We start from the raw sequence: 26,788 nt of genomic DNA on the forward strand, positions 1-26,788 counted from the left end.
ACACACACACACACACACACACACACACACACACACACACACACACATAATTATATTCATACTTAAAACATGAACGAAAAATAGTACTCGTAATAACAGCCTTTAGGCGACTACGCAATTAACATGATTTGCACATGGCAGCATTGGGCAGCGCGGGTGACTGCCTTCGTTCGAAGAATAGTTTAGAAATGAACTAAACAATCACGAGAGCCCCTATCCCAGGATTGCATACCTCTTTCGCAAGTCATTACCTATCTTATTGTTGCACAAGGAGTGACCTTTAGAATTTCATTAGAAAAATGGTATGTGCGTCGATTGTTAGACTATTCCAATTAGGCAATTCATTAAATCGTATTCTTATAGTAGGCGGGAATCTTTTATAGCGGACGATAAACTTTTCAAATTCCATCGGCGAATCGTCATCACGATGCTATTTCTCGTCGCGTCGCGCCGTCGCGACAGCATTGTAATCTCAAGGAAAGCCTTTCTCGTTGCAATACAAAACATTGGAAATATTTTTAGTATCGTACGTTGGCCGCTAATATATTATCTTGCTAAACCAGTTACCGCGCAACTCGTTATCCTTGACAAACACGAATATTTGTATCCAGAAAGAACTAATTTGATATGCAGTTTATCGGCTTAACCGGCTCGACTAGAATTTGATACTTCCGAATATAGAAAGAGAGTCTTCGGAGAAATCATAGTGTGAAAACCGGTATTACGATAATTGAATCATCTTTAACAGTACTCTGTTACTTTTTCCTTTTTTATATCCGTCTCTTTTCTTAGCGCTATCTAATGGTTCGTATTAACTACGCAATGACTACACGTCATACAATAATTTATGGTCATCGTGTCGGCGTACAGCATGCTTTATGTACTTAATTTTGTAATTAATATATCTGCATACGTACATCAAGAGATTACGCTATATCGGCGTTATTCGTGGATCGCGAACGTCAGAAATGCGCAAGGTATGGCGCTCTTGCGACACAAACACCGTCATCGTGCTCGGTCCCGATAAACTCCTTTCGTGCCGCAGAAGAGTGCCGACTATTGCACTCGCGGGAGAGTTGCATACGATTCGTCGAGAATTCACAGAATCGCGGTGCCGATCACCGAGGTTGCAATGCTTCGCGACCGTGGAAACGTTCCGCTTCGACATTGCCACTTGTGCATGCAAATCGCGACTGTCCCGACAAATCTGACCGGCGAAACGAGCTGTAGACAGGTTGTAATAATAACACCTGTCCGTTTCTAGCGTATTCTCTAGCGGTCAAGAAATGTGCTCGCATATGGCATAAAATCTATTGACAATTATTGCCAGCACGTTGGGATTGCAATGTTACGGCTTGATGTATTAACACTTCTCTGTCATCAATTACTTCCGATAATCGTAAAATTATAACTCAAACTATATAATATCTAAAAATTGAATTGCGTCATGTGTAACATGCGTTTACCTATATTTTATTTTAACAATATATTAATTTAAATTTTATGTTATTGTTGCAGGTAAGCTTAAATCAATTCCCGAGGTTCAGAAGAGACAGATTTAGAATGGGGTATGTGACTTGTCTGACATTTATAAAATGCAATGCAGTATATCTCTTCCTATGGAAACGATCGCAATGTTAATTTTTTATCTAATTCGCACGTATATTTATCCGATGCAAATAATATTAGCCACTCCTATCTCCGCCTCTTTAACACAATGCAATAGTTCGATATCGACGCGTGTCAAATAATTCGCATTAAGACGAACATCTCAGCGCCAGCCACGGTTTTTGACGCTGGAGCGTTGCGCAATTTCTGACCGATTACCGACACCAGCGATGCGCGTCGCACGCGACTACTCCAGAATTCCATTCCAATTCATTTAATACGATTACGTATGCGCGCATCGCTCTCTCCACGTGTTACACGTTGGGCTTTGTGTGTCTACTGTGTGCAACCGGTGGCCGTTTACGCGCTTGTTCCCGTAAATCGCGCACGTACACACGCACAAAAACGGGGGTGTATATACACCCGTGCGTATGTCGACTCGTTCATTTATTCCAGAGCATAAAGAGAGGTCGACGGGCTAATCAGACTATGACGCTCGTGCGAAGCGGTAAGCGCGCGTCGTAAAAACCGTCAGCCTCGTAACGAGAATCCCGAGTTATGTACGGGAGCCGGCCAAGTTAGAAAGTGAATCCTCGTACGCATTCGAATGAACCACACCATCGCGGTTTGCCAACATAATCGATTAGCGAAACAGTCGAAAATACGTGGCTCGCATATAGACCAGACGTGCGACTTGTTCTGGAAGCCTTTGCCATTGACATAAGATCACCGTATCGAATACTTGTCATTTAAAAACGTGCACGTATGACACATGAAGCATTAAAAAATGCTTTTCGTGTAAATGCTTGAAATTTTTTTATTACTTGGAAAAAGTAATGTAATGTTTCATAATTATGTACAACGTTACGAAGTTATTGTTCGATGTTACGTTAATTTACTTGATGACAATTAATTTTCTTATATCTTAATAAATCAACGGATCGATACACTGTCGGATTTTTTCTCGCTGGTAATAAACGATATTGCTTGTAATAGTTGTCTTATACATTGTAAGAATGGACATAGTACGGTTAATTATATATAACTGGCATGTGCTCGCGCTCGATGTCCATGCAGATAAAAGTATTGCGCGTGGAAGTTATGCGCTCTTGAGTACTTATGTGTCATCGTAAATACGGGACGATATTAAAAAACAGAATACGATTATCGCCTTGACTCACTTGATTTACGCGCGCAAGTAGTACTTGTGCAAATCTTCCGCAATCAGTAGCACGGGAAATTACTATATCATGTTTATTTATGGCGCATCGCTTGCTACACACGATTAATACGATCATTACGTATTGTAATAGGTTAGATTCACCGGACTGTTCAACGAGAATGATCGTGAGCTATTGCCAGCGCGTAATTGAATGTCCACGCGCGTGCAGATATATATAAATCTATAGTACGGCAGACGCGCGCGGAGTAAAAACACGCAAATAGAGCGAGGTTCTTGAAGATGTACTCGCGGCGAACGTTAAAGTGACAGCGCACCGCAGAAGCTCGTAAAATGAATCTAACGAGAAATCCCCCTTCAAATTGTGCTTCGCGTGAACGGCTTCTCTGAAATGCGGCTTTATAATTACGCGTGGCGTTACATTTAATTAACTATGCCATAAAATATTGAAATGTCCTTTAAGTACCGACCATTTGGCAATTATTTCTTCGCGTATACCGAGATTAATTAAAGTTTCTCACCTTTTGAGAACGTAGCTTTATTTAGCTTTAATGGTTTATATAACACGGAAGCGAGATATGGAATTTTTGATGTTACTTCCTCCGAGAAAGTTATAATTCTGTTTCTAATTAGCCAACCGGATTGTAAAGGAATTACTTTCTCCGAATACTTTGCAATAATCGGCGATATAGGGTGAACAGCTCGTCGATGTGCGATCAGAGTACCGCTTTAAACCATATCTGTATCTGATTCCAAATTATAGTACGGGAGAAACCAGTATAACTAATTACGTTTGTAAAACACCGCCGATCTATGCAATCTACTACTTCGATCTGTTCTCTCATGCGATCTCATATATGATTCGATTCGGGTCGGTGCTCACTTAGTTTTACTGATTTTTGCTTTTCTGTTCATTATGAATTAAGATTTACAAGATATACGGATTTCTTTGCAGATGAATATCCTACTCTTTATATTTCTTCCTTCATAATTTACCTACATATTTTTTTGTCGATTAAATTTTTATTGTAGAAACACCGACGCATGTTTGCAAATAAAAAGATTTCCTAAAAAGATTATTTAATTTCTAAGTGCATGTATATTGCAACTTTTATAAATTATGACTTTTTATAAATTTTTATCATAAAAAGGGTCATTCCTTACAATTATGCTTGTAAAAAACAAGTTAATAGACTATCCAGTTCGTCAGCCTTGATGTCCACTCTCAACAATTTTTTACTCTCACGTAAACAGATCGATGATGTGAAGTAATTATGCGTAACGGTGCGTGCGATCGCATAATATAATATATTCAGTCAAAGAATTTGGTTCACCTCGTAACAATTCACTCAGTAATTTAAACCGTTTTGTGGTTTTGCTATCGTAATTCTATCTAGAGATAACTATATGAGAAGATAAATGAATTATTTAATATTTTTTTATGAAAACACGATTATATATTATTTTACACAAGACTGGCTGCTAACGAGATTATCAGATAAATAATTCGTATAACGACACAATAATATGTACACATGCGATTCCAAAGGCATAAACTGACCAATGCTCGATAATGATTTACGCTTCACGGTTTATATACAATCCCTATGTATTTCATGGTGGCGCAAAAACATTACTTTATGTTCTAAGAGATTAAAGCACGGATAATACGTCTGCTGTTACCGTTCGCTGAGACCCTTCTTGAACGTAAAAGGAGTTCGAATGCGGCTGCCGCGTAAAATTTCCTAATAATAGTCTTCCTTAAAGAGCCATTCGCAAAAATTGTCTACCAACCGCGTTCCAGAAATGCCTTCGCACCAGTCCGACAGTTCCTCTCGTTTTTCCGGTTCTCTCCCTATCTGTCGATTCTTTCGAAATTCACGACACCTCGCATAATTGCCGACACCACCAATTTCGATAGTCGGCTGAATGCCGAGCTAACGAGCTTAAACTCAACCGAGAAAATAGTGGGTGCTGACTAATAGATGAGAATATTCGACTCAACACGTATTTAGAAACTTTGCAAATTCGTTAGCGCGAGTCTGTTCCGCTCTCGATCTCGACTCGATACCGGATAGATTTCCAATGCGATACTAAAAGTCAGCAAAGAAAAAAACGGCGAAGAACGCGCAAGACACGAGGGAAGGTAAGAATGGCAAGCGCGACTTATATCGGAGCCGACTGTAGTAGTTCCTCATATCTCGTACCTTTTAAGAAATCTGACCGGGTGAAGTAACGGCACTTGTGTCTCTCTGGGTCTCCTTGCTGCCTGACTTATGTCAGGATCACATATACGCGGTAGTCCGATCGACAGACCAAAATGGTAGCTGACATTCTCCGCCCAGTCAACTCACGTTAATAAGGACGTGCTATTTGTAACGTTTACTTTGTCAAGTACTTGTTTTATCAAACGTTTCTTTAGGGTAAAATTAAAAAAACAACTGATCAAGAAAGTATGAAAATCGCTAAGGCCCGGTTGCACTAACGTCACATAATATTTAACCTTAGCTTAACTTACTCTTCGTCTCTTTCCAAGGGGACAATTTTTTAATATCGTTTAATTCTATCATTACGATTTATGGTTGTTTAAAATATATAATTCATGATGTTAAATATAAGATTGTATATGAAATTAGCGAATAACAGAGAACTTAAACCGTGATCTGGAACTACATCCTGCCTAACGTACTCATTAGCCTTGTCATTTTTTTTTCTGGCGTGCATCCGCATAGCATCCACGTGTTCTTCTACACGAACGTAATAGCTATACAAAAATGGCGAGCGAGACATTTTCCAACTGGTTGGCTGTATAAGGACGTGTAATTTGTAACAGCAACTCGGTAATTTACTGCAGTAGCGGAACGAACTTGCTGGTAACCAGGAAATCGTCATCAAATAAGAATAGATATTTTACTTAGCGTGTCGTACTTTCTTTGAAACCCGCGGCTATATTTGTCTACATTGTTTGGCATAGCGATGCAAAAATTAAACCAATTTACGTCAAAGCAAAATCATTTAAAGTGGTAAGATAATATATCAAAGTGACGTGATACTATCGTGACGAATGTACAAGCGGTAAGCATAACAAATCTTAATTTGTTTCGCAAATTAGGAAGGAGCAGCGCTTTACAGATTTAATTATTACAGGAGAAAGCTAATACGGGAAGTTACTAGAGTACGAACAGAAGTGCACGATCACACTTACATTCTTGCATCACGTTGTTATATTTTTTGCGCAGGCGTTGTACACTGCCAATTCGAAAGTACCATTAGATAATCACCGGCAAAAATAATGTTATTAGAGAACATAGGTGCAAAAAGCCCTAATTTTCCGATTATGGAATTACGAGTAGCCACTTAATTGAGACTACTCAAGTATATTGACTACATCAACATACGTATTGTTGTAGTAGAGAGATCTTAATCTTCCACTTTCTTGTATCTCGACAATCAAGAACCGTTGAAATCTCGCGCAGTGCAAATTCTTAACAAATTGTCTCGTATATATTATCGATATGTTAATCCTCTGTCATGGCTTCAGGAAAAAAGAAGACCACAGAACCACCGCGTTTTATAGAGCAATGATGCCTTCTAACCCACGATCAGCGCTCCAGAATCTGCTATCCTATAGATAAACGAGTAGCAATTTATTATCCAGCGAAAGACCGATGGATGCGCGAGCGCGTTCATTCATCGTGCTCATGATCCTTAAACGCCCAGCCGTAAATCATCGTGTATAGGCGATCCCGCAGTTGATGTCCCGTCCGATTCGCGATAAACGATTCATGGACGACAGGATGAACCCGAAGAACGGCGTTAGCTTCGGTTCGACGATCGGCCACTTTCTCCGTGCCCCTTCAGACCGGAATATCTTTCACTCGCCGAGTTGTAGGATTACTCATCCGCACGCGTATGTGTCCGCGATATTTACGCTATAGCATTAAAGAAACATATAAAATGTTTTCTTTACGATAGCACAATGCTGCCAGTGCCAAGATGGAACGCGGCAGAAACGACTCTGGTCAAGAACTGCTATAAATTTTAAACTGTTCTTCCTTTCGCGTTCGACGAGTCCTAACGCAATATTGAAGTACTTTATTTTTCTTGTCACATTATCAACGCTATGTTTTTCGACATCGATTGCGCTAATTCTTAATTTATCATTTTGGATTAAACACGTGTTCGTTGAAATTCGTAATACGCAACATTACGCGAATAGTTACTTCGAAAGGAGTAATTTCAAGGAAGTCATTAGATGATCGGTAAGAACCCATAAGAACCCATAGCGGAATGAACTAAGAAAGTTACATTAAACAGGAAGCAATGGCTTACGACGCGTTTTTTGTAGGATATTTTTCAGTCACAGCGAAGAAAGATGTCGTGACCACGCATTACCGGAGATCTTCTCTGAGATGCTGCGTGAAAGTGATTAATAGCAAGAATGTGTACGCACGTAGTATATGAGAATAGATTATTTCGAAGGAGTGAGGAAGACAAAAATCGGATGTAGAAGTAACTAATATATTGATTACCTTGTCTATAAATCATCTTTCTCCGATTTTTTAAAATATACCTATTAAATTGTTCAATAACCTCCCGAACAATAGAAAATAATACTGAGACAAAATATTGTACAATTTAATTATCTCTTATTTTTACTGGCACAATTTTTGCAATTTGTAGATTCGATATGTATGTTATAGTAAAATTGACATATCCTAACAGTGAGACATTTTTATTAAACTTTCTTTCTAATAGCAATTTTATAACTGCTTTATTTACATTGATAAGAATTTTTAAATAATGCAGCTCTCATATTGCGTAAAAATACATACATTTTTAGCTACACTGAAAGATCAAGAAAGGTGTTGAGAATCATGATTGAGTTGCAGAAACGTTCCAACAATAAGCCGGAACAAGGAAAATACGTCGGTAAATAAAGGATAATCTGCGTGGCCGATCCGACTTGGGGAGCCTCTGCCATTCATGTTAATGAGAATCGATTACGATCGCAATCCATTATCTGTTGTCTGGTCAAAAAGAAAGACTGTTTACTCGGTCGCGCCTTTGTGATATGGTGCACATGGACGACGCTAATACTATAACGTGAAAGAAAGTGCCTGACGTGCGTGAGAGTTCTTTCTCGTGATAACCAGATCATTTTTCGTTTACTTTCACCGTATCCCCTCGAGTTAACCAGTTTATCCTCCCGCACATTTATATCCCGTTTGCGTTTGCGCGATAATCCGATGTCGCACGATCGATTGATTATTTGCGCCGACTTTCTATACGTATAGGCGAAAGCCTCACGTGAAAGCGCATTTCATTTATACTTCACTTGCAGCGAAGATATAATAGCAATGCAAAGTACAAGTTGGTAACTGCCGATTAAAAGATTTAAGATCTTAGCCCTGTAACTAATTATAGCCTAATATTTCTTTAATTTGTACGTACTTTCTAATAATCATTAGTTGTACTGACAAATTGTTTTCGTGGAAAACAATTAATTATGCCGACAGGTTAAATGGGCGGTGTGAGCAAGATCATACGTAAGATGTGATTCTTGAAAAGAGAACAAAGTCTCAACGTGCTTTATTCTCCGAAAAATCATTGCTCGACTACGTCGTAAACGGCGGCCGGCTTTCTGCAAATTTACATATATATCGCTCGGCAAAATCTGAAATACACAGTTAGCTACTCGAAACACAGTATGCGGCGACCTGCTAAGAAGATATTACTGAAACTGTTTCGCGAAGTAGAGTGATTGATGTATAACGAACCGCATTCACCGCGGGTTTCTACGCGAAAAAGCGAAACCTTGTTCGTGAATGTGAAGTGTTAAACATAACTTCACCTTGTGTGTAACTTGCATTTCTACAGACGCTTATAAATGCAAGAATCAAAATCATTAAAAAAGAACATAACTTACATCTAAAGATTAGAGTAGCTATGTGCTATCTGCTATATCTATAGTATGCATATACATAAACATGTACATAATGATATCTATAGCAATTATTCTAATTTCATGCTGGAAATAATACTTAATATGTCAAGTTATATTTGATCCAATTATACCAAATAAATACACGAAATTCTGAAATAAATCAGTTTCCCGCTTTTTCGCGTAAAAACCTGCGGCGAATGTGGTTCGTTATACATCAATCACTCTACTTCGCGAAACAGTTTCAGTACATTTATTATTTATCTATTTCAAACTTTCTTTCCAATTTAAAAAAATTAATATTATATTATCTTGAATTATCTTTATGTAAAGTCTTTACTACGGTAGAACCAAATCGATAATGTCGAAAGTAATGTAATAATAACATTCTGCTGCGAATGATGTCACGGCAACCCTATCCCAAAATACATATGCTTGTTCTCGGCACGGCGCGGCGCGCCAGTAGATTTATCTCTAAAATGATATATTACGGGTCGCGAAAGCGCATCGGGTTATGCGCGATTGGTATAAATTTACTGCTTATTACCCGTTAACCGCGCAAAAAAAATCGGCAAGGACGCCGAAGATGGCAAGAACGCGTGTGAAAGTACACGCTTCTCGACGGTGACCAATGCGTGCATCACTTTTGCGTGTCAGTCCTTGCACGTGTGTAAAGCGCAGGATCGCTATCGCGCGGGTCACATGATTATGTGTGACTCGTGAACCTTGGCACGCATATTATGCCTATTATCTTGCGTGCACAATCGATAGGTGAAACGCTCACACGCGTAAATACACCGGGTACATTCCCGAGCGGCCGCCAATCAAGCGGTAGCCATATCCCACCTACACGTCGCAGATCATTCAACTTTGACGAACAATGTATTTGCAGCACCCACACAGACTAACGAGACGCACAATGCAAACCTTGTCGTGCTAAAAATAAAATGATTGTCGTGGTAGCTGAGACATTTATCCATTTATGCGTCTCTTATGCGGTTATCGAGACAGGCTTTGCTATGTGCAACGCGAGATATGCAGATATTTCGAAATGCATTCAATAAAATTTGTTCTATCCGTCATTGAGAACGCGTGATAATGTAATTTGTTACACCGCACTGTTCAACGTTGGGGTATGATATTGAAATAGTCTTACTAATACTTTTACCGGTTCTATTTCTATCAACTTTCCAAGAGTAATTTCGTTCAAGATCGGTCAGCTGACATTTACGCCTCTGTGTGTAGTGCAATAAAGAAAATGACTGATTATTAGTCGGTCGACTTTCGATCACGTAGAACGGCTGATATAGGCTCCGTTCGTGGTTTACTATAGAACTAAAGCGCGTTAATTCCAGATAATACCCTTTAATGCTTGGTGACTATTGAACTTCTAATCGAGAAACCAGTATTGCCCTAGATCGTCGCCATGCCTGCTAATTGATTATTGCGTTGGCGCAGGTTGATGCAATAAAGCTTACGGGCAACAAGTAATATCTCATTTTGCTATGAATTAATTAATTTTAGTATAAATTAATTAATTCTAGAAAATAACAAAAAAACTTAACGACTTTAATATGAATTTATTTCAATATTTACGAGATTATAGCATTTCTTACTACAATATTTCCACGAATGCATAAATCACAGTATGGTGAAAAGCCTCTTTAACGCATCACTGACCTTTCTTCAACGTAAATTTTATTTAACAAGTGTAAACTACTTGTAGCCATCGATTTCCCTCTCACGAAACCACGTTAAGAATGACAATTATCTATCTAGAGAAAGATGTATTATCGAAAATCATCATCTTCGTTAGTGTGACTTTGATTAATGAGACATAACGGGAGAAACAGAAACGCGTACCGGAGCTCACCATTCGTCTCGGAGCTAATTGGTTACCGCAGAACTTTAATGATCAAAGCGTCCTTGTGCCAATGATCGAGGCGCTCTAGATCCCACCAGTAATTAGATATGCAGGAAGAAAACGGTAACAAGGATGCTATGTCCTTCCCAGACACACTCATACTTTAATAATGATTTCTCATGCCTACCATCGATACGCATCACACGAAGGTCTAATGACTGTGAAGAACTATCGGTTGTTTCGAAACGACAACGTCCTAGAATGCAGCACGTCTCTCTCATAAACTCGCATAAAACTTATATAGCTCCTTCTACGTATAGTTCCATATCGAGCTCTTTGTAAAAATAATGCTACATAAAATTCGTGTCGGAGAAGAACTATCCCTTTCATTACAGAAAGTTCTCCTAAGTAGAGACTGAAAGACAAATAACATGAAGCCATAATTAGCCTCAGGGAGATTATGAAAGCGAACTGTGTTCTTAAGTGGAGAATTGCAGTTTACGCAGCGGCATTAACGTGTTTCTTGATCGCGAGAAAAGAACCTGCTGCAGGGTACAGATCGAGCAATCTAAGTATTCAATACAAAATCCCATACCGTAGAAATGGCAGGATGAGGGATAATCAGTAGTCACTTTTCTCTCGAGCGAGCCATCAAAAAGATCGCAGCGATCTACAACGATTGTGCCCAAAGGGAATCACGATTCCTAAAGATTTATGTTTAAGCCGCGTCGTTAACTCATCAATTGAAAAAGAACTTCGCGGGAGAGAGCCGAGAATTCTCGTCATCGTGTTCGATATATACATATCTCGTGACACCCGGAAGTTAAGTACATCACGACGAAGAAAGGGAGAGAGAAAGAGACAGAGAAAGAGAAAGTTGAGGAAGCGATAATCGATAACGATGATTTGTGCCGAAACTGCATCGGTTTCTTATGTATCTAACATCGATTCTTTCGATTAGTTAGTTCTTGAGACGTATAAATTAATTCGTTAATCTTGAGACGCATAAGTTTTATGGTTAATAAAATTTAATTGATCAATAAAAAGTATTAAATTAATCGGTGATCTATCATCGTCAATAATATGTCGAAGATTGTAATTGTAAAAAGTCGTTTATCTACAAATTCATAAATACAATATAAGGAGACAGTAAAAAAATTGTAGATTAGATCAAAAACTATGAATATTGATTCCACTGTGGAAGTAATACGATAAGTTTAATATTATTGAAACAAAATAGGGGATGCCATTAATAGCACTATTGCAAGATATTTGCGATTTAAACAAAGAGAAAATATTACTAAATTCCTCTGATAGCAAAATCTTACCAAAATAATCGGTTATTTACACTTTAGATGTCTCATTTACGTAATAAAGTAATTGCAATTGATACCTAACATTTCGAATTATTAGTCAGAGACGAATTACTTTCTTCCTGGTATAATCTTCGATTATTTGTTTGAGTAATATTTACTAATTGCGCTGAAAACTTATTATCATGTTGTTAGTAACAATTATATATATAAATCGCAAAAATAGAAGTTTACGATTACGTGATTTGATTATTAAAGTAATCAAAATTACGATGAAAAAACGCAAAAATTGGATTTATTGGATTTATTTGATCTATTTTTATATTTTCTCTCTCTCTCTCTCTCAATTTTTTCATTTTCGTTTGACTAAAATATTTTTAACGACCTTGATGAATATATTTTAGGCTTTAACTGTTTAGTCCAGCTTGATTTCTGTGAACGAGCAATGGGATACCCCCTTCTTCTTGCATATTCGAGTTCTGAAACGAGTTTTACAGGAACCCTCGCAGCAAGATAATTATATAGTTCTGATCGTGAAAGTGGCATCGAACCGTGGTCGCCAGAGAACACTGACTAAATGGGTTGACAGCATTGTCAAGGTCAATCTCCTCCAACTCACAGAGTATAGTGTTAACATTGGCACGGCCAAAAATCGATGTTTTTCATTTTAACTAATCGCTATTATATTCTATTTTTTTTTTATGAGAAGTTAAATTATCGTCTAATGTGTAATATACGGAATTGCTTCTGTTAATGATATATTTGTGAAATTGAAAAGTTTCCCCCTTTTCACTATTACGTACGTCGCGTAAATATTAGCGATTAACAGAATAAAAGCGCTGTCGCACCGCATCTGTAATAGCATACTTTCGACATAATGCACACCTGCAGAAGGGGTGATTAATACTGATCAATATTCCATGAGGCGCAAGGAAAATGGAGATAATATGCATGCTATTATATCGTCAAATGCATATGCGATTCACATACCTGAGTTCTCGTAATACGTGAGCAAAAAAATGAATATTCGTGACTAAAAAATTCCAAGAGATCCTTATCTCTTCTATAAATGCCGAAACTCGAAATTCTTATCCGTGCGACGAATCGCAAAGAGACGTTTGATCCGATCTCTACGAAATATAGTAGCATGTCAACCTATGACAAAGCATATTGCTCAAGTGTCGTGTCTCAGACGTTACGACGCGGTATAACGGCCGTTGATTATGCGGTGTGTATCATAAAAAAACATTGTACTCTCAATTTAACACGCCAGTACTGCTCTTGCAATATCTCTCTGTCCTCCGGATAAAAGAAATTCTTTTTAAACGACTTCGGACAAATCGATAGGAGCATGTGTCTTGATCAAAGTCGGGCATGACGAGAGAGAGACACGAGGAATATATCATTCAAGTCTACCACCAATCATTATCGTCGCATTTATTTTAACTGGACAACAACCGTTAGGTACATTTTCGCCGTTTATCCCATTTCCACTTATTTTCGTGTTATCGGAAATCTGATGAAACTACTGCGGTGAAATCTTGTCGCTAAATGTCCGATATAGAATAACATAGGATAAGAGAGAAGAGAGTTCGCGTAAAGGAAGTATCGCGTTAAAGCAGTTTGCCGATCTCATCGAGAGACTTCCCTTCGGGAGAAAGTTCGTGATTGAATTCTCGCCAACGCTGCGATAAATTAAACGAAAGTTTAAAGTCGTCACGTTTCCCCCTGCGAGGCTATTGCTATACTATACGTATAACGTGCAACGCCGACTGGGGCTGCTTCGAAAGTATATAGCGAGCCGGATGCTTTCACTCTCGAGAAATATTTTCGAGAGACAAGTGCTCTTCTCTCTCTATCTCTCTTTCTCCTCTAATCTTTCAACGAAGATAAAGGCGTGGCCAGTTTCGAACTCCCACGTTCTATACCGTGAGATTTCCATGATACCTTTGATTATTAACGCATGCCATTTCGATATCTGCATCTCGATATCTAATTTTTCCTACCTGATTTTTCTACAGTAGAAGTTAATAACATATGAGCAATGTCAATCAAAGTATTTTTGGAGCTGTATCAACATTATGCTTTTAATTTATAATAATGGTAGTAAAATAACAACCGATAATTATGTTAATATATACGTATCGTACGACAGTTAGCCGTATTCATAGTCCTTCCTTGAGGATAAGGATTCCTTGTTCCTTATTCTACATTTCATAAACCTTCCTTGACCGATCAAGGAACCTTAAGATTTATGAAACATAGAATGAGAAACAAGGAATCCTTATCCTTAAGAAAGGACTATAAATACGGCTAATAATTAAGCACTTATATTTATGCACATGTATCTGAATGTTTCCAATAAATTCAAAAGTAAAGGCCAAAAAGAATTTTGCAATACAATATATTAAATAAACAATTAACCTTCTATTTTTCTATATTTCTGGAGACCATGGAGCATTTTGAATGCGAAAAACTACATAAGATTATATTGATACTTGATGCAACAATCTCTGCAGAAATGCTATAGCTCTGTAACTTATTCTTTCAATTATCGACATCGTAACGTTGATTCAAGATGCAGATGTCGGTACACAAGACTCGTGATTACGGGATCGATTAATGAGATAGCTCGCGCGTGGTAACGTTGTTCCTTAGGATACGCCAGATTCGTCATGAGAAAGGAGACTCATTTAGAGTAAATCTTATGTCGAAATCACCAAGAAATTTATGAGAATATAAAACCGAGCGCCTGTCTCATTAATGATTATTGATGCGAAGACCGTTTCTTACAACGAACAGAAGTGTGTCGGTCATTTTTAGATGCTTTTATGGAATATTTATCAGCATTTAACTCTCATACATATGATCAAATCAATTACATTTGCAAATCGTTATTATATCATATTGTAGTTACTTCGATTATTTGATAACATGCTTATTACACTAATGACTAAAGAAACATTAGTTTGAAATCTATTCCACTCGACACTAAATAATTAAATATTTTACTTGTTTTTTCATTACTCATTCAGATCCGAAAAGTTGATAAATTACGAAAACGCGTCTTTCTCATATCTTATGGGGTATTTGGTTATACATTAATAGCCAGCGGCACCGTCCACCGTCATTAATTTTTCGAAAAATTTGAAAGCAGGAAGCACCTGTTCCCTAATTTCCATCCACGCAGCACGAAATTTTCCTCTCGTCTCACGTAACAATTCGCGTCTTTCCCTGTCGCGTCCGAAGGCGAAAAAAGGAACAAGAGGAATAACGTACTTCAGTCGATGGTAATCACTTCCTTGTCAGTGCACCCGTAAGAATCTTGAAACCCCTGATTTGCGATTTGATTATGTCGTTCGCGTACCCATTACAATTTCTAAGTAGTGCGCGACTACACCCAAGTGGAAAACGGCAGGCTGTACCACGTCTCGTTTTTTCATCAGTATCAGTATGTCGTCCGATATGTAATCCCACAAATGTTGTACGAAAGAAATTTTACAAATTCCTTCATTCGCTTTACGACATAGCAGAAATTTTATCGTAAATTTCAAATTATAATATACTGAATAACTTATCGCATATTAGAACGAACACTTGTTCATAATAAGCGTTTATATAGATCAAGATAACTGCACATCTTTCTAATTTAATATAAAATTTATGAAATGTTATATTTTTTAAAAATGATATGGGAATATTTAAAATAATATGAGAAATTAAATTGCCATGTATAGTTTGCCGGCTGTTTCTAACATCCGTGCTAAACTTATATTATATAATGTTATTTCCTACATAATCATTACAAATTATAAATATGCTGAAACCATTACACTGAAACGTATTATTACCAATTAGTTAGAAATTAGCTGAAAGAAATCTACAGAATAACAAGTGGTATATAGCTCAGAACAGATAATAAACACCTAGAGAGAGAAGTACTCTAATAAAATAAAAGCTTGTCAATCTGGATAGTAGCAATAAAATCGCTTTTTTTTATTAAATCAATTTTTATTATCGTAAAATCTACTTTTTAATGCCTTCGCGATGCGTAATCTCTGTAATCTCTATAATCATATTCGCTTAATCACGTCGTTATTTTTATTGAAGATGCGGATGTCAGGCTTTAAATTACACTGTATTGCAAACGATGCTGTGACAACCGTTTTATTCTTCGCTGGAGAACATTCTTTTAAATACATAACGTAAATTCCGGTTAATTAGGAGTTTCGATGGATGAAATAATCGCCATAAACCGTGAAGCGACATGTAGGTGTTGCGAAGTTTATCGACTCTCATCAAGTTATGATCGCGCAATATTTTTTTCACGCGAGGCGAGCGCAATAGTAAAGCGTCATCTCCGGCTGTGTCGTAAATAGTGTCGCCGGGACAATGTTGAGAGTGTGACGATGCCGCACGCGAGAAAATGGAGTTCCCGCATTGGTGTCATCCCTATTGTTACTAGATGGAATGTCATTGAGAAATGGAGCTATGCAGCCGGCAAATTAATGTTTAATAATAAGTGACACGTGAGCTTCTCTAATGGAAGGCGGAAATATCGAGACGTATGATTATTCGTATATACAAAAGAAGTACTTATTTCGTTTAGAACGGGTTTTTTTTCCTAGCGTGACATATTTTTGATAAAATTATGTACGCGTTAATGTTCTTAGAATACATATTTATAGTTAGTAAGTGAAAAAATAATTAACCGGCTGAATTTCTGTCACTATAGACTATAGACAATGAATCTATTAATACACGATTACAGATGACGAATAGCATTGTCAGTTCTGCGTTTTCGTACAAAATCAAATTTTCGAATAAAATGCACGAAATACTTTATTTGAAATGCACGGTGATATAGTTCTCGGATCCGGCAACTCGCGGCATTGTCGAAAGTAACAGCCGGCTGAACTATTACTCAAGAATTATATTACGTACGAAGTACGAGGAGCCTGCGTACCTTTCGTCATTCGGACTTGATTGTTCTATTATGCAGAAAGCGCTCGCGGTTCGTCGCTAGAAAGTAAAGTACGTCATGCGTGTTTAAGGAAGACCGATTGCCGTGTCATCGTGCAACGCTTCCTCGCTGAACTCAATACAGATCTCTTCTACGAAAATAAATGGAGCAAACGAAACCGAGTGTGAATGTATAGACTATATTAGCGATTAATTACTTGACATTTTCATGCTCGGTACAACTTGAAAGAACCGACGCGTATCAAAGTAAGTCTTATATTTTATTGCTGCTTAGAACATATTACTTTTTACTTTCATCTTATGAATATTATGTCAATTATTTTTAATGTTCTCGCCAATTTCCACAAATTTTAAAATCGCGCGCAAAATGATTTACTTTATGTTCAATAAATAATGATATAAATAAAAGCCTATTAATATTTATTTAAATATAAATAAAATACGATATTTTTTATTATTTTTACATTATTCAGTATAAATACCGTATAGTACTATAGTTTTATTGACAACTCAAGTTCAGTTTGTTTTAAAACACAACCACATATTAATGCTGTATAAAATACTTTTTAATAATATTCTATTAAAAATTTCTCTTTTTATATACAATATGTATGTATATATCAAAGGTGCCATATCTTTCTTTTACAATCTAAGCGGAAGGTGGTCAAGGCCCGTGATTCCTAATCGCGATACGCGGCACGATAAATTACGAGAATCCCGCGGAATCACACCAACAAATTGCCGGTTGGTGCCTCATTACATTGCGGCGAGCCGTAATTGGCGTGGTGAAATACCGTCGACAGACCGCGATTTAACAAGTCCATTGAGCTAATTCCAATTCGATGCGATCCAAAAATCGGATCGTGCAGCAAACGAGCGAGCGATTCGATAAATCGAGATAGGGCATTAAAAGAAAAAAAACAAAATATGAAAAGCTCGGGCAGTCACCGCGAGAATGAATACGCGTATTCGCACTATTCGCAGAACTAATCAGAAATGCGTTGCAGGCGATTTTCTTGCAGCAGTCGTTGCTTAGTCGTATTACGTAAATATCGCATATCTCATTAAAAACGATTACTTCTGGTATAATTCGCTTATAACGTTAACCGTCTGTGGTCAGCGCGCTCCCGAGATTTGTGGCGGACGATAATAAAAAAAGACGGGAATGTCGGAAGCGTTGTCGACCCGGTGCTATGTGTCTCAGTCCTCAGACACCGGTTGACAAGCGGAGCCGAGGGAACGAGCTTAACTTTATACACGCTCCGCGCAAGGATCTCTGGAGACGCACTAAACCCTCGGTAAGCGTCGACTTGTCATCGACGTAATTGACTTTCTCTTGTGTCGAGGATGAAAGAAACCTGGCAAGATCGCCGGTTGATAAAGTACGAACTAATTAAGGAAGTCCGATGTCCGCAGGCTAATTAATAACGGCCTGACCGGATGTCCCGGAACAACGCGCGCGATCATCCTTCTTCTTATCTTTTTACATAATAACACACGTCTTGAAATGACTCTCACTATACGCGACAGATAATTTACGAAAAACACGTGGACATAATTTAACATTTAAACGTTTACGATTATTAAAATCGGCGAATACGATCGAATTTGTTTCAAGGACAAAGAATAGCTGGTTTCGCGGACAAAATAGTCGTTAATTCCAATTTACATTCCGTATCCCTTCCGCGCGATGCTAAAATGTATCAGTTTATCGTTTATCGGAGACTATGGGTAATTGGGTTTACAGGAATAATTTAAATAAAGCATTGTACTATAATTCAGACATCGTTATATAGAGCGGCTTGTGTAAAAAAATAAACATCGATTGCATGGAATTCAGATGCTTCTTAATTCCACAAGAAATGAAAGCGCGAATGAATCGATTCGTACGGTATAATCTGCACGGTATGTTTCTGTAACTGCCAATATAATAAATCTATGTGGCGGTTTCAAGGTGTTCCACGAAGCTCCTTGGAAATCGCGATTTAATATGCAGCCACAGCTGCGTGCGGCCGATTCGATAATCTACGCGCGCTATTATCGAGGGTGATCATTAGTGAATTGCAATTAATAAATCGCATATTTTATCGAGTTCCCCGATATCGAATATTGAAGTCGGTTCTATACATGTTCTTTCTTGGCTGTATGTTTTTTCTCTCGAGAAATATCTCGCTCTTTGCCCACGGTGCATAACTGTGTCGTAAATATCGGTACTCACAATTTAACCATGTTGCGTATATGTCGCATGTAAGCTCACCTGTACGATGCAACCTTTCTCACAAAGACCTGTTCTTTGTTTCAGATGGAGCACCGGTTCCCGAGGACACAGTCGTACACGAGGTAAGAAAAATGTTTGAAGAACAAGAAGAAGTTTCCTTTTTTCGCGAAATTATTTTACTCGCGATATACATAAGATTACTTGTGACTCACCGATACGATGCGCAACAGCGGAGTTGTGACTGCGTTCATCTGTAACATACGAATACAAAATCCAAAAATTAAATTTACATTCAAAATAACTGCAATATCTTAAAAATAATTGTTTGCGAGAATTGAATCTTTTATTTGCCTTTCAAGTAAATATTTCATAAAATAATTACATAATTCTCGAAAAAAAAAAAGTAATTTCAGTTTCTCAAATATAAATTTAACAAATTTAAAAGCAAAAGTCTTTTATTGTAATAAATCATCCCAATGAACGATCGGAATAAATAGGAATTAAGGATTCTTTCTCTGCAAGTAACAAATAACGTAGAAGTGTGATACTCACCTCACGGTTGCTCCGCCGTCGCCCGATGCCCCCCCAGGCCTCCTCCTCCTCTCGGGTTCCCTCGAAGTCGCCACACACTCGCGGAAACCGGACCAATTAACACTCGCGGAAACCGGATTAATTAACACTCGCGCGAATTATCGGAGTAAAACGACCGAAATAATCGCGCGTCACTTAGCACGGCACTCCCGATATTAATAACACGCGACTTACTCGCTTATCACATCGCGACGGAAATAAGTACGCGAAGAAAGCAAAAAAACGATAGAACGATTCGCCGCGATTCGCTCGACACCCGTGTTCATCGTACGGCACACCGACGCGACGCTCCGAAAACTGACGAGATCGCGAGCGAGACTCGAGACGGTGATATAGACCTTAACGAATCGCCGATGCACGAAACTTGTGTCGCGCGATCGACAAAATTGAAATGCGAAGTCAATCACGGCCGTAATTATCGATCACACGTCGACGGCGTCGCGATGCCACTTGATTCGGACTCGTCTCGCACCATCACGTAACGTACTCCGTAACGGTAATGGCGGACGAACACGAAAAGGAACTCTGTGCGAATGCAGCGGCAACTTCACTCATAACGCGCGACACAGCGCCAATGTCGCCAATCAGGTTAACGACTGGTCAAGACGCCAAGGTGCGATGGACCGTTCGAAAATATACGGTTGCGATTTGGCGTCGCACGTACGCATTTAGAACGCGCGACTCCCAAACGAGTCGCAATTAACTACACGCGTTATTAGCCAACGACAGATATTTTACTTCTTTCATTATTTGGCTCGCTCCGTGCGCCCGCGCCCGCGCCGGTTCGCGTGTCATTCAACTCCGGTAATAATCGTATTTAGATCGAGCAAAGTTCACTTAAATCGATACGAAGGTTTCAAACGCGATACAAGAATTGCTGAAATTGCTCTGTATCCATACCGCATTCATCTCGAGCGGGTGATATTGCGCGGAATACCTGTCTCGACAAAAAACCTCGGTACCTCGATACGGCTTGCGAATCGTCGACGTCGACAATGAGTTATGGGCGTTATGGCTCCGGTTTCCTGAACATAGCAATGCATTACGCGCGGCAAGAAGCGACACGGCGGCCAATCAACTCATCGCTTTTAGAAGCTCGAAAAAGCGAGCAATTGATTGACCGCATCGCCGTCTTTTCTTCTATCGCGTATAACGTATTCATGAACAGAAGCCACTAATTAATCCGGCTTGTTAACCATTCGTTTGATATAATTCCGTACTCCCTCGTCGCAGTAGCAATTCATCGTGATTGCATCTCGATTCTCGAAGGAAAATAACGCTACAATTCGCGGAACGCGTCACGCCACTATTTTCCGGCTCGAGTCTCTCTCTCGTGCGATCGATGGGTGCGTGTTTACGGTAGGTCGTGTCTCGTACGACTCTCCAAGGCCAAGGCCAACGACGAACGACGAAGTAAACCGAGCCGGCGAGGCGAGCCGCGGCTTCTCGTCAACACGAGTGGGGGCTGGAGGGGGGTAAGCTGACTCTGCTGACTACGCACAATGAACGCGCGCCGTGCCTCGTCATTATTCCTCCTTCTATCCCCGCATATCACGTTGCCGAGAACTCGCGGCCGCATTTCGGTATTGCTACACGCTAAATTCAACGCGTTGTAAAACCTACGAATATACGAAGTGCTCCTTACTTGTTGCTTGCGATATTAATTAAATAAACGGTCTCTCCCATATTACGCGTTCGGCGTTTCGCTTTTCAAATGTGATTTTTAATTACCGTTCTTATTTAAAAACTGATTAAATAATTCGCACGTGATAGTTTTCAAGTTGGATAATAATTAACTTGTTAGTATGAATTAATTGCTATGGTGTGTGCGTGGTATTAATGTGTGAGAAATGAAAGAATGAAAATTGTTAAACTCATTTGTAGGCGCGATCTATTATATTATATAATTTAGAATAGAATTTTTAAATTAACAGGATGAGATTTTTAATTTTATATGCTGTATATATGTATCTGCAGTTTAATGTATATTTTATATATATTTCATTCTCGATTTCATTCCTTAAAGGTCGAGTGTCAATACCGCGATTTTTGACGCTCAAGCCGCGCGATTGCAGCCGCGCGTCTTTGATTAATGTCTGCTTTGCATGTAATACAATGGAACTATTGCCAATCCCGCGTTTTTAGTCGTACGACTCTAGCGATTGTGGCGACGCGATTCAGAATCGCGCGACTCAACTGCTCCTGGAGCAGTCTAGCCGCGCGGCTCAGTTCACTCAATTGTATTTGGAGCAGTTTAGTCACTAATATTTTGGCAAGTTCTACTTTTTAATTAAATTAACGTTCCACAACATGAATGATTTTATGCTGTGTGAATTGGTGAACAACTATAAATGGTTATATGACCCACAAGATAAAAATTATAAAAATTTTTGAAATTCTTCTGTCTCTCTCGCAATAAGCAAATCATTTAGAGCACTCCTATAGCTTTCACAAAATAATAATAATGTAATTTCTTCCTCTTCTTCTTCTTTAATGGTATGAAGAATTATTAAAGTTTTTTCCTCCATGTTTCATAAAAGACTGCACACAGAAAAATAATCATTCTATAATGACTTTATTGTAGATTTGCAGATTAAGTATTGATAAGGTTATATCTATCCGGAAATCTACCATAAAAAGTCGTTGTAAGTATTACATTCACTCAAAACAAGATTCTGGCTTTTCAAAGACTTGTGTCAAGATATTTGAAAACTATTAATAAGAAAATATTCTTCGTTATAAGAAAACTTACTTAAAAAAAATAAAATATTCTTTTCCTTAGCTGTAGAATAATTATTTTTCTCTGTGAAATCGCGCGACTCTCATCGCGCTTTTGACAACAGTATGCGCGACTGCTGTCGCGCGATTAGTGCCGCGCGGCTGCAATCGCGCGGCTTGAGCGTCAAAAATCGCGGTATTGACACTCAACCTTTAAACATTTCTTTCTAAATCCACTTTAGAAGACTTATAATTCGCATTATAATATAAGATAAAATTCTGCGTGCCACGTATAATATACGATTGAGAAAAGCAATTTTGAGAATAATCAAAATATATATTAAACTGCATGCATACATCAAAATATATACGGCATAAATTATAAATAAAAATATGCGATTTTTCTATTTTAAAATCTGACGCAAATTATAATTGTTTAAGATAGGCTTTATTAACGTACTTATCTTATCAACTGATTGCTATGTCGCCGTACTAATCATTCGCAACTTTTATCGAAACGAGTTATATCGTATTTGTTCGCGTTTACTTATATATTTGATCTTCAACTTAATATTGTGACAAAAGCCTATTTATCGAATTTGAAAAGCATAAGGAATAAAATATTCGTATGCATATCTTTTTCTTTTATAACGTGTTAGATATTTTGCCAGAATACACGGTGTGTGGCGTTCATTCATTATTTACGCGGCGTTTACCTTGATGGCTTTGGCGTAAATACGGCCTACCTGTATGCACGCTTATCATTCATACAATGAGACTCGAGGCGACAGATAGTGGCGCGATTCTCTCCATGTGTGTAACGTTATTCTTTAAAACATGATCGCGACGAGTATCAAGGAAGGTGCAATCTCTACGACCGATCTGCAATTAATTAACTCGATCATCGACCAGAGACGATTAATTAACTCTCACTTAACGATTCGTAAATATACCGAGAGTATTCATCGAAGCAGATATTCGTATGAGTAACTTATTTTGTTTGAGATAATTATTATTGAAGCGATACAAAATAACAATTAAAAATTATTGCTTTGTAAAAAATATTATATTCACAGGCATATAATAATTCTTTTATCAAAATTATATGATAATAAAGATGAAATAAAGATCTAAAATAAAGACCTTAAAAGATAGTTAAAAGTAATACTATCTGAGATTTTAAAATTAATAACAGATGACAGATTTTAATACATGTACAATTGTAATTGCGTGTAAGCACAATTACAATTTTTTCTTTGCCAGCTCTGATTGCTTATGACTCGAAAACTGTGACCCCGATATTTTTATATAATTTTTTATTTTAATTAATCTATAATTCTATAAAGTATTAAATTAAAATATTGTACGGTATTTGTGGCATATCCTATGTGTTAAATCGAACAATTGCACAGTCATATATGAATATTTTACACGGATTATCGATAGATTCAAACAGATATCATCTCATTTAAGAAAAATCTTCGTGTTCTCCTTTCACATTAGTTTATATAAATTAAGATAGCTATCTGTACAATTATTAACGCCAACCACTACTCGATTTATACTTGAGTGACGGTACGATCGTCAGATAACTTAATTTTTCCTTCTTGTTATTCATGTATTGTTCCTCGTAATTATTTTTAATTAATGGACTTAGGCACAAAAAATAAAAAAAATAAAAAATAGTTAATAATAATGATTTTTAGTATTTTAATAACAATTAGTATGATCCTCTAGTATATTAATTTTTCAGTAATCTTACTTAAGATTGTCTAAGCTTTTTTAACCCAGAAATAGTCACCTAGTTATTTTTGTTACCAGTAAACAAATCACCTAAAGTATTTTTTTATATCCCAATTATAATAAAAATAACTTATTTCTTAACTAATTATTAACTACATATTATTAAGTTCTACAATTTGTTAATATTTGAGATCATTATGTATATAAATTTACTCAATAGTTTCTAAAAAAAATAAGAAAAATTTGAAAAATATAGATATAGCTTCTCGATCAGTAAAGAAAAGTATTGTGTCTTATAAGTCTTATTTTCTCGCTGCAGCGTAAAAATAATCTCCCAGGTGACTCCCGGGTTAATCTCTTTAAACAAGAAGGAAAAGTTATGAACTTTAAGAGAATAAAAAAGGGCATTATAAAATTATTAGCTTGTATTTTACGATCAGCCGATCAACGTCGTCGATTTCGCATCAGGATTTCTGTAGTGCCGCACTTTCGCGTATCACAACATATGCTTCGATAATGGAGTTTAAGTTTCTTCATAGTACAATGATTCGGCGTTGCGCTAAGAATTACGGATCGTCTCTCGTGATCAGCCCGCGGCTGCTTGTGCTGAGATTGTCCCTAATTCACATATAATTCATACCAAAGAGAAGTAAAGAAGAGACGATCTTGCTAATTAGATAGCACATGCACATCGTCGAGATAATATAATAATTTGCAGGTGTATATCGCGTGCATTTTGCTCACATAATACGAGAACGTTGCGATACTAATTTGCGTCCTGTAATCGGGCAATAATAACATATTCTTCCTTTCCTCTCTCCCTTTTCCTTCTCAATCAATTTCGATCGTTACAGAAAATATTGAACCTCTCATGCTTAAAATCCTGTTTGAATATTACACATCAAAATGTTGAAATAAAATGGCGAAAGAGATAATACGTTCATTGTGATCACGCAAACAGCTGTAAGAATTTTCTAATCAAACGCGCGTGCTATCTTACCGTAACACTTTAATTCCTTAGTTTATAGTCATTTCGCCCAGCATATCTATCAGGTGCAAATCGCGGAATAATTACTCTCTGTAATCATGTATAACAATTGTAATACGTCTTTCTGTTCTATAACTTTCATATTATTACTAATCGAGTATGTGTGTCTCGAAATTCTCGGAGGGTATAAATCTTTTCATTTAAACAGTATTATCTAATAAATACATATTCTTACATATATCGCCATATATAACACACTCTTTCTATTTATTTTATTAAAATATAATAAAGCTTATGTTCGTGTAATATTTCTTCGGAAATAATAATATATTTCAGAGGATTTTAATGAATATGCATATGGTGAAACATTCAGATTTATATCTATAAAAAAAAAAAGATTTGTCTCCTCGTACTCGATTTTTTTTTATTGTATAATGATATGCACAGTTTAACTTTTATGTTTCCTCTTCTCTTTGCTTTCGATGGCAAATATTATCATTGATATCTATATTATTTCACAGATTACCCACATGCATTATATCATGTGATATAATTTTAAAAAATTTTTATTAAAAATAAATTATTATTGCATTACGTACCGACAGAGATTAATGAACATTAGGATTAAAAAATTTTATTTTATATTGAATTACATCAATTGAAATATTCACATCATTTCACATAATATATGATGCTGTAAAGGTAGTCTTTCAATTTGTCCTGCTATAAAGATGATAGTGCTACCTAATTACACTAGTCGAAGAAGGCGAATAATTATACCGAAATGATTAACTGCGACACGTTACACTTTGTTCCTGATATGATCAAAACTTCATGCACAGTATCTCGCTCGCCAAGTCTATCGCTCATTTCTCATTATAAACCGAGATGAGGCATCCATCATACTCACATCTACCAGTGCATGTTGAATTTATTGTCTACAAGTTCATGTAACATTCCGAATGGCCATAGGTTACTACGCTATTCTTTTTTACCGGAACATTTTTCACGAACCATTGATTTATGACCACTTTATTGCAAAACTTTACGTGTTTGTTCAACTAATGTGAGTAGCATTATGGAACATTTATGCGTAGTACAAAAAATACACATCTATCATCATTCATTACTTGAAAACGATTGCTTTTCGTCATTAGATTAAAAATTTTACTAGCATTTTAACGAATTTTGAGTTAACGTGCATCAGAAGCAAATCTTAGTTCGCGATACAACTACATTTGCAATATCGCGTGTGTAGAAGTAATTTCAATACAGCAGCGAGGTATTATGCTAACATCGCGAAGGTAGACACAGTTATGTCGGAGTGCTGACCTGACATATTCGTAACAATGCTAGGCGTGTCGCCGACGTGTCGCAACCGATTTCAACGACCGTCTATGCGTTTCGTTCGCATTATCGTCGCGACGCGTGAGCATACGCGTGCACCGCGCACAATCGAAACGCGCTATTGTGGAACGGTATGTACAGACAATATACCAACGCACGGATCATGACGTACTTATGGTAACTGGTCTTGCACAGGCGGTCGCTGGCACGAAGATGCCTTAAATGTCAAGGCGAGGACACGATGGGACTGCTCGAACACGCAAACCGTCTCTCTTCGTCCTGCACGCTCGG

The 26,788-nt window shown here is 37.5% G+C and overlaps 1 protein-coding gene across 2 annotated transcripts in view; it reads left to right on the plus strand.

Annotated features, from left to right (window-relative positions):
• The window catches only part of LOC112456900, a 54,962-nt gene that overhangs the window by 24,912 nt on the left and 3,262 nt on the right, over window positions 1–26,788 (plus strand). For both annotated transcript variants that reach the window (XM_025019698.1, XM_025019697.1), the window contains one exon: window positions 19,195–19,232. In XM_025019698.1, coding sequence (XP_024875466.1) covers window positions 19,195–19,232 — 38 coding nt within the window. The remainder of the gene's footprint in view (window positions 1–19,194; window positions 19,233–26,788) is intronic.

Source organism: Temnothorax curvispinosus, unplaced genomic scaffold (assembly GCF_003070985.1).
Source record: "Temnothorax curvispinosus isolate PA1 unplaced genomic scaffold, ASM307098v1 QBEX01007285.1, whole genome shotgun sequence".
Classification (NCBI taxonomy): Eukaryota; Metazoa; Arthropoda; class Insecta; order Hymenoptera; family Formicidae; genus Temnothorax; species Temnothorax curvispinosus.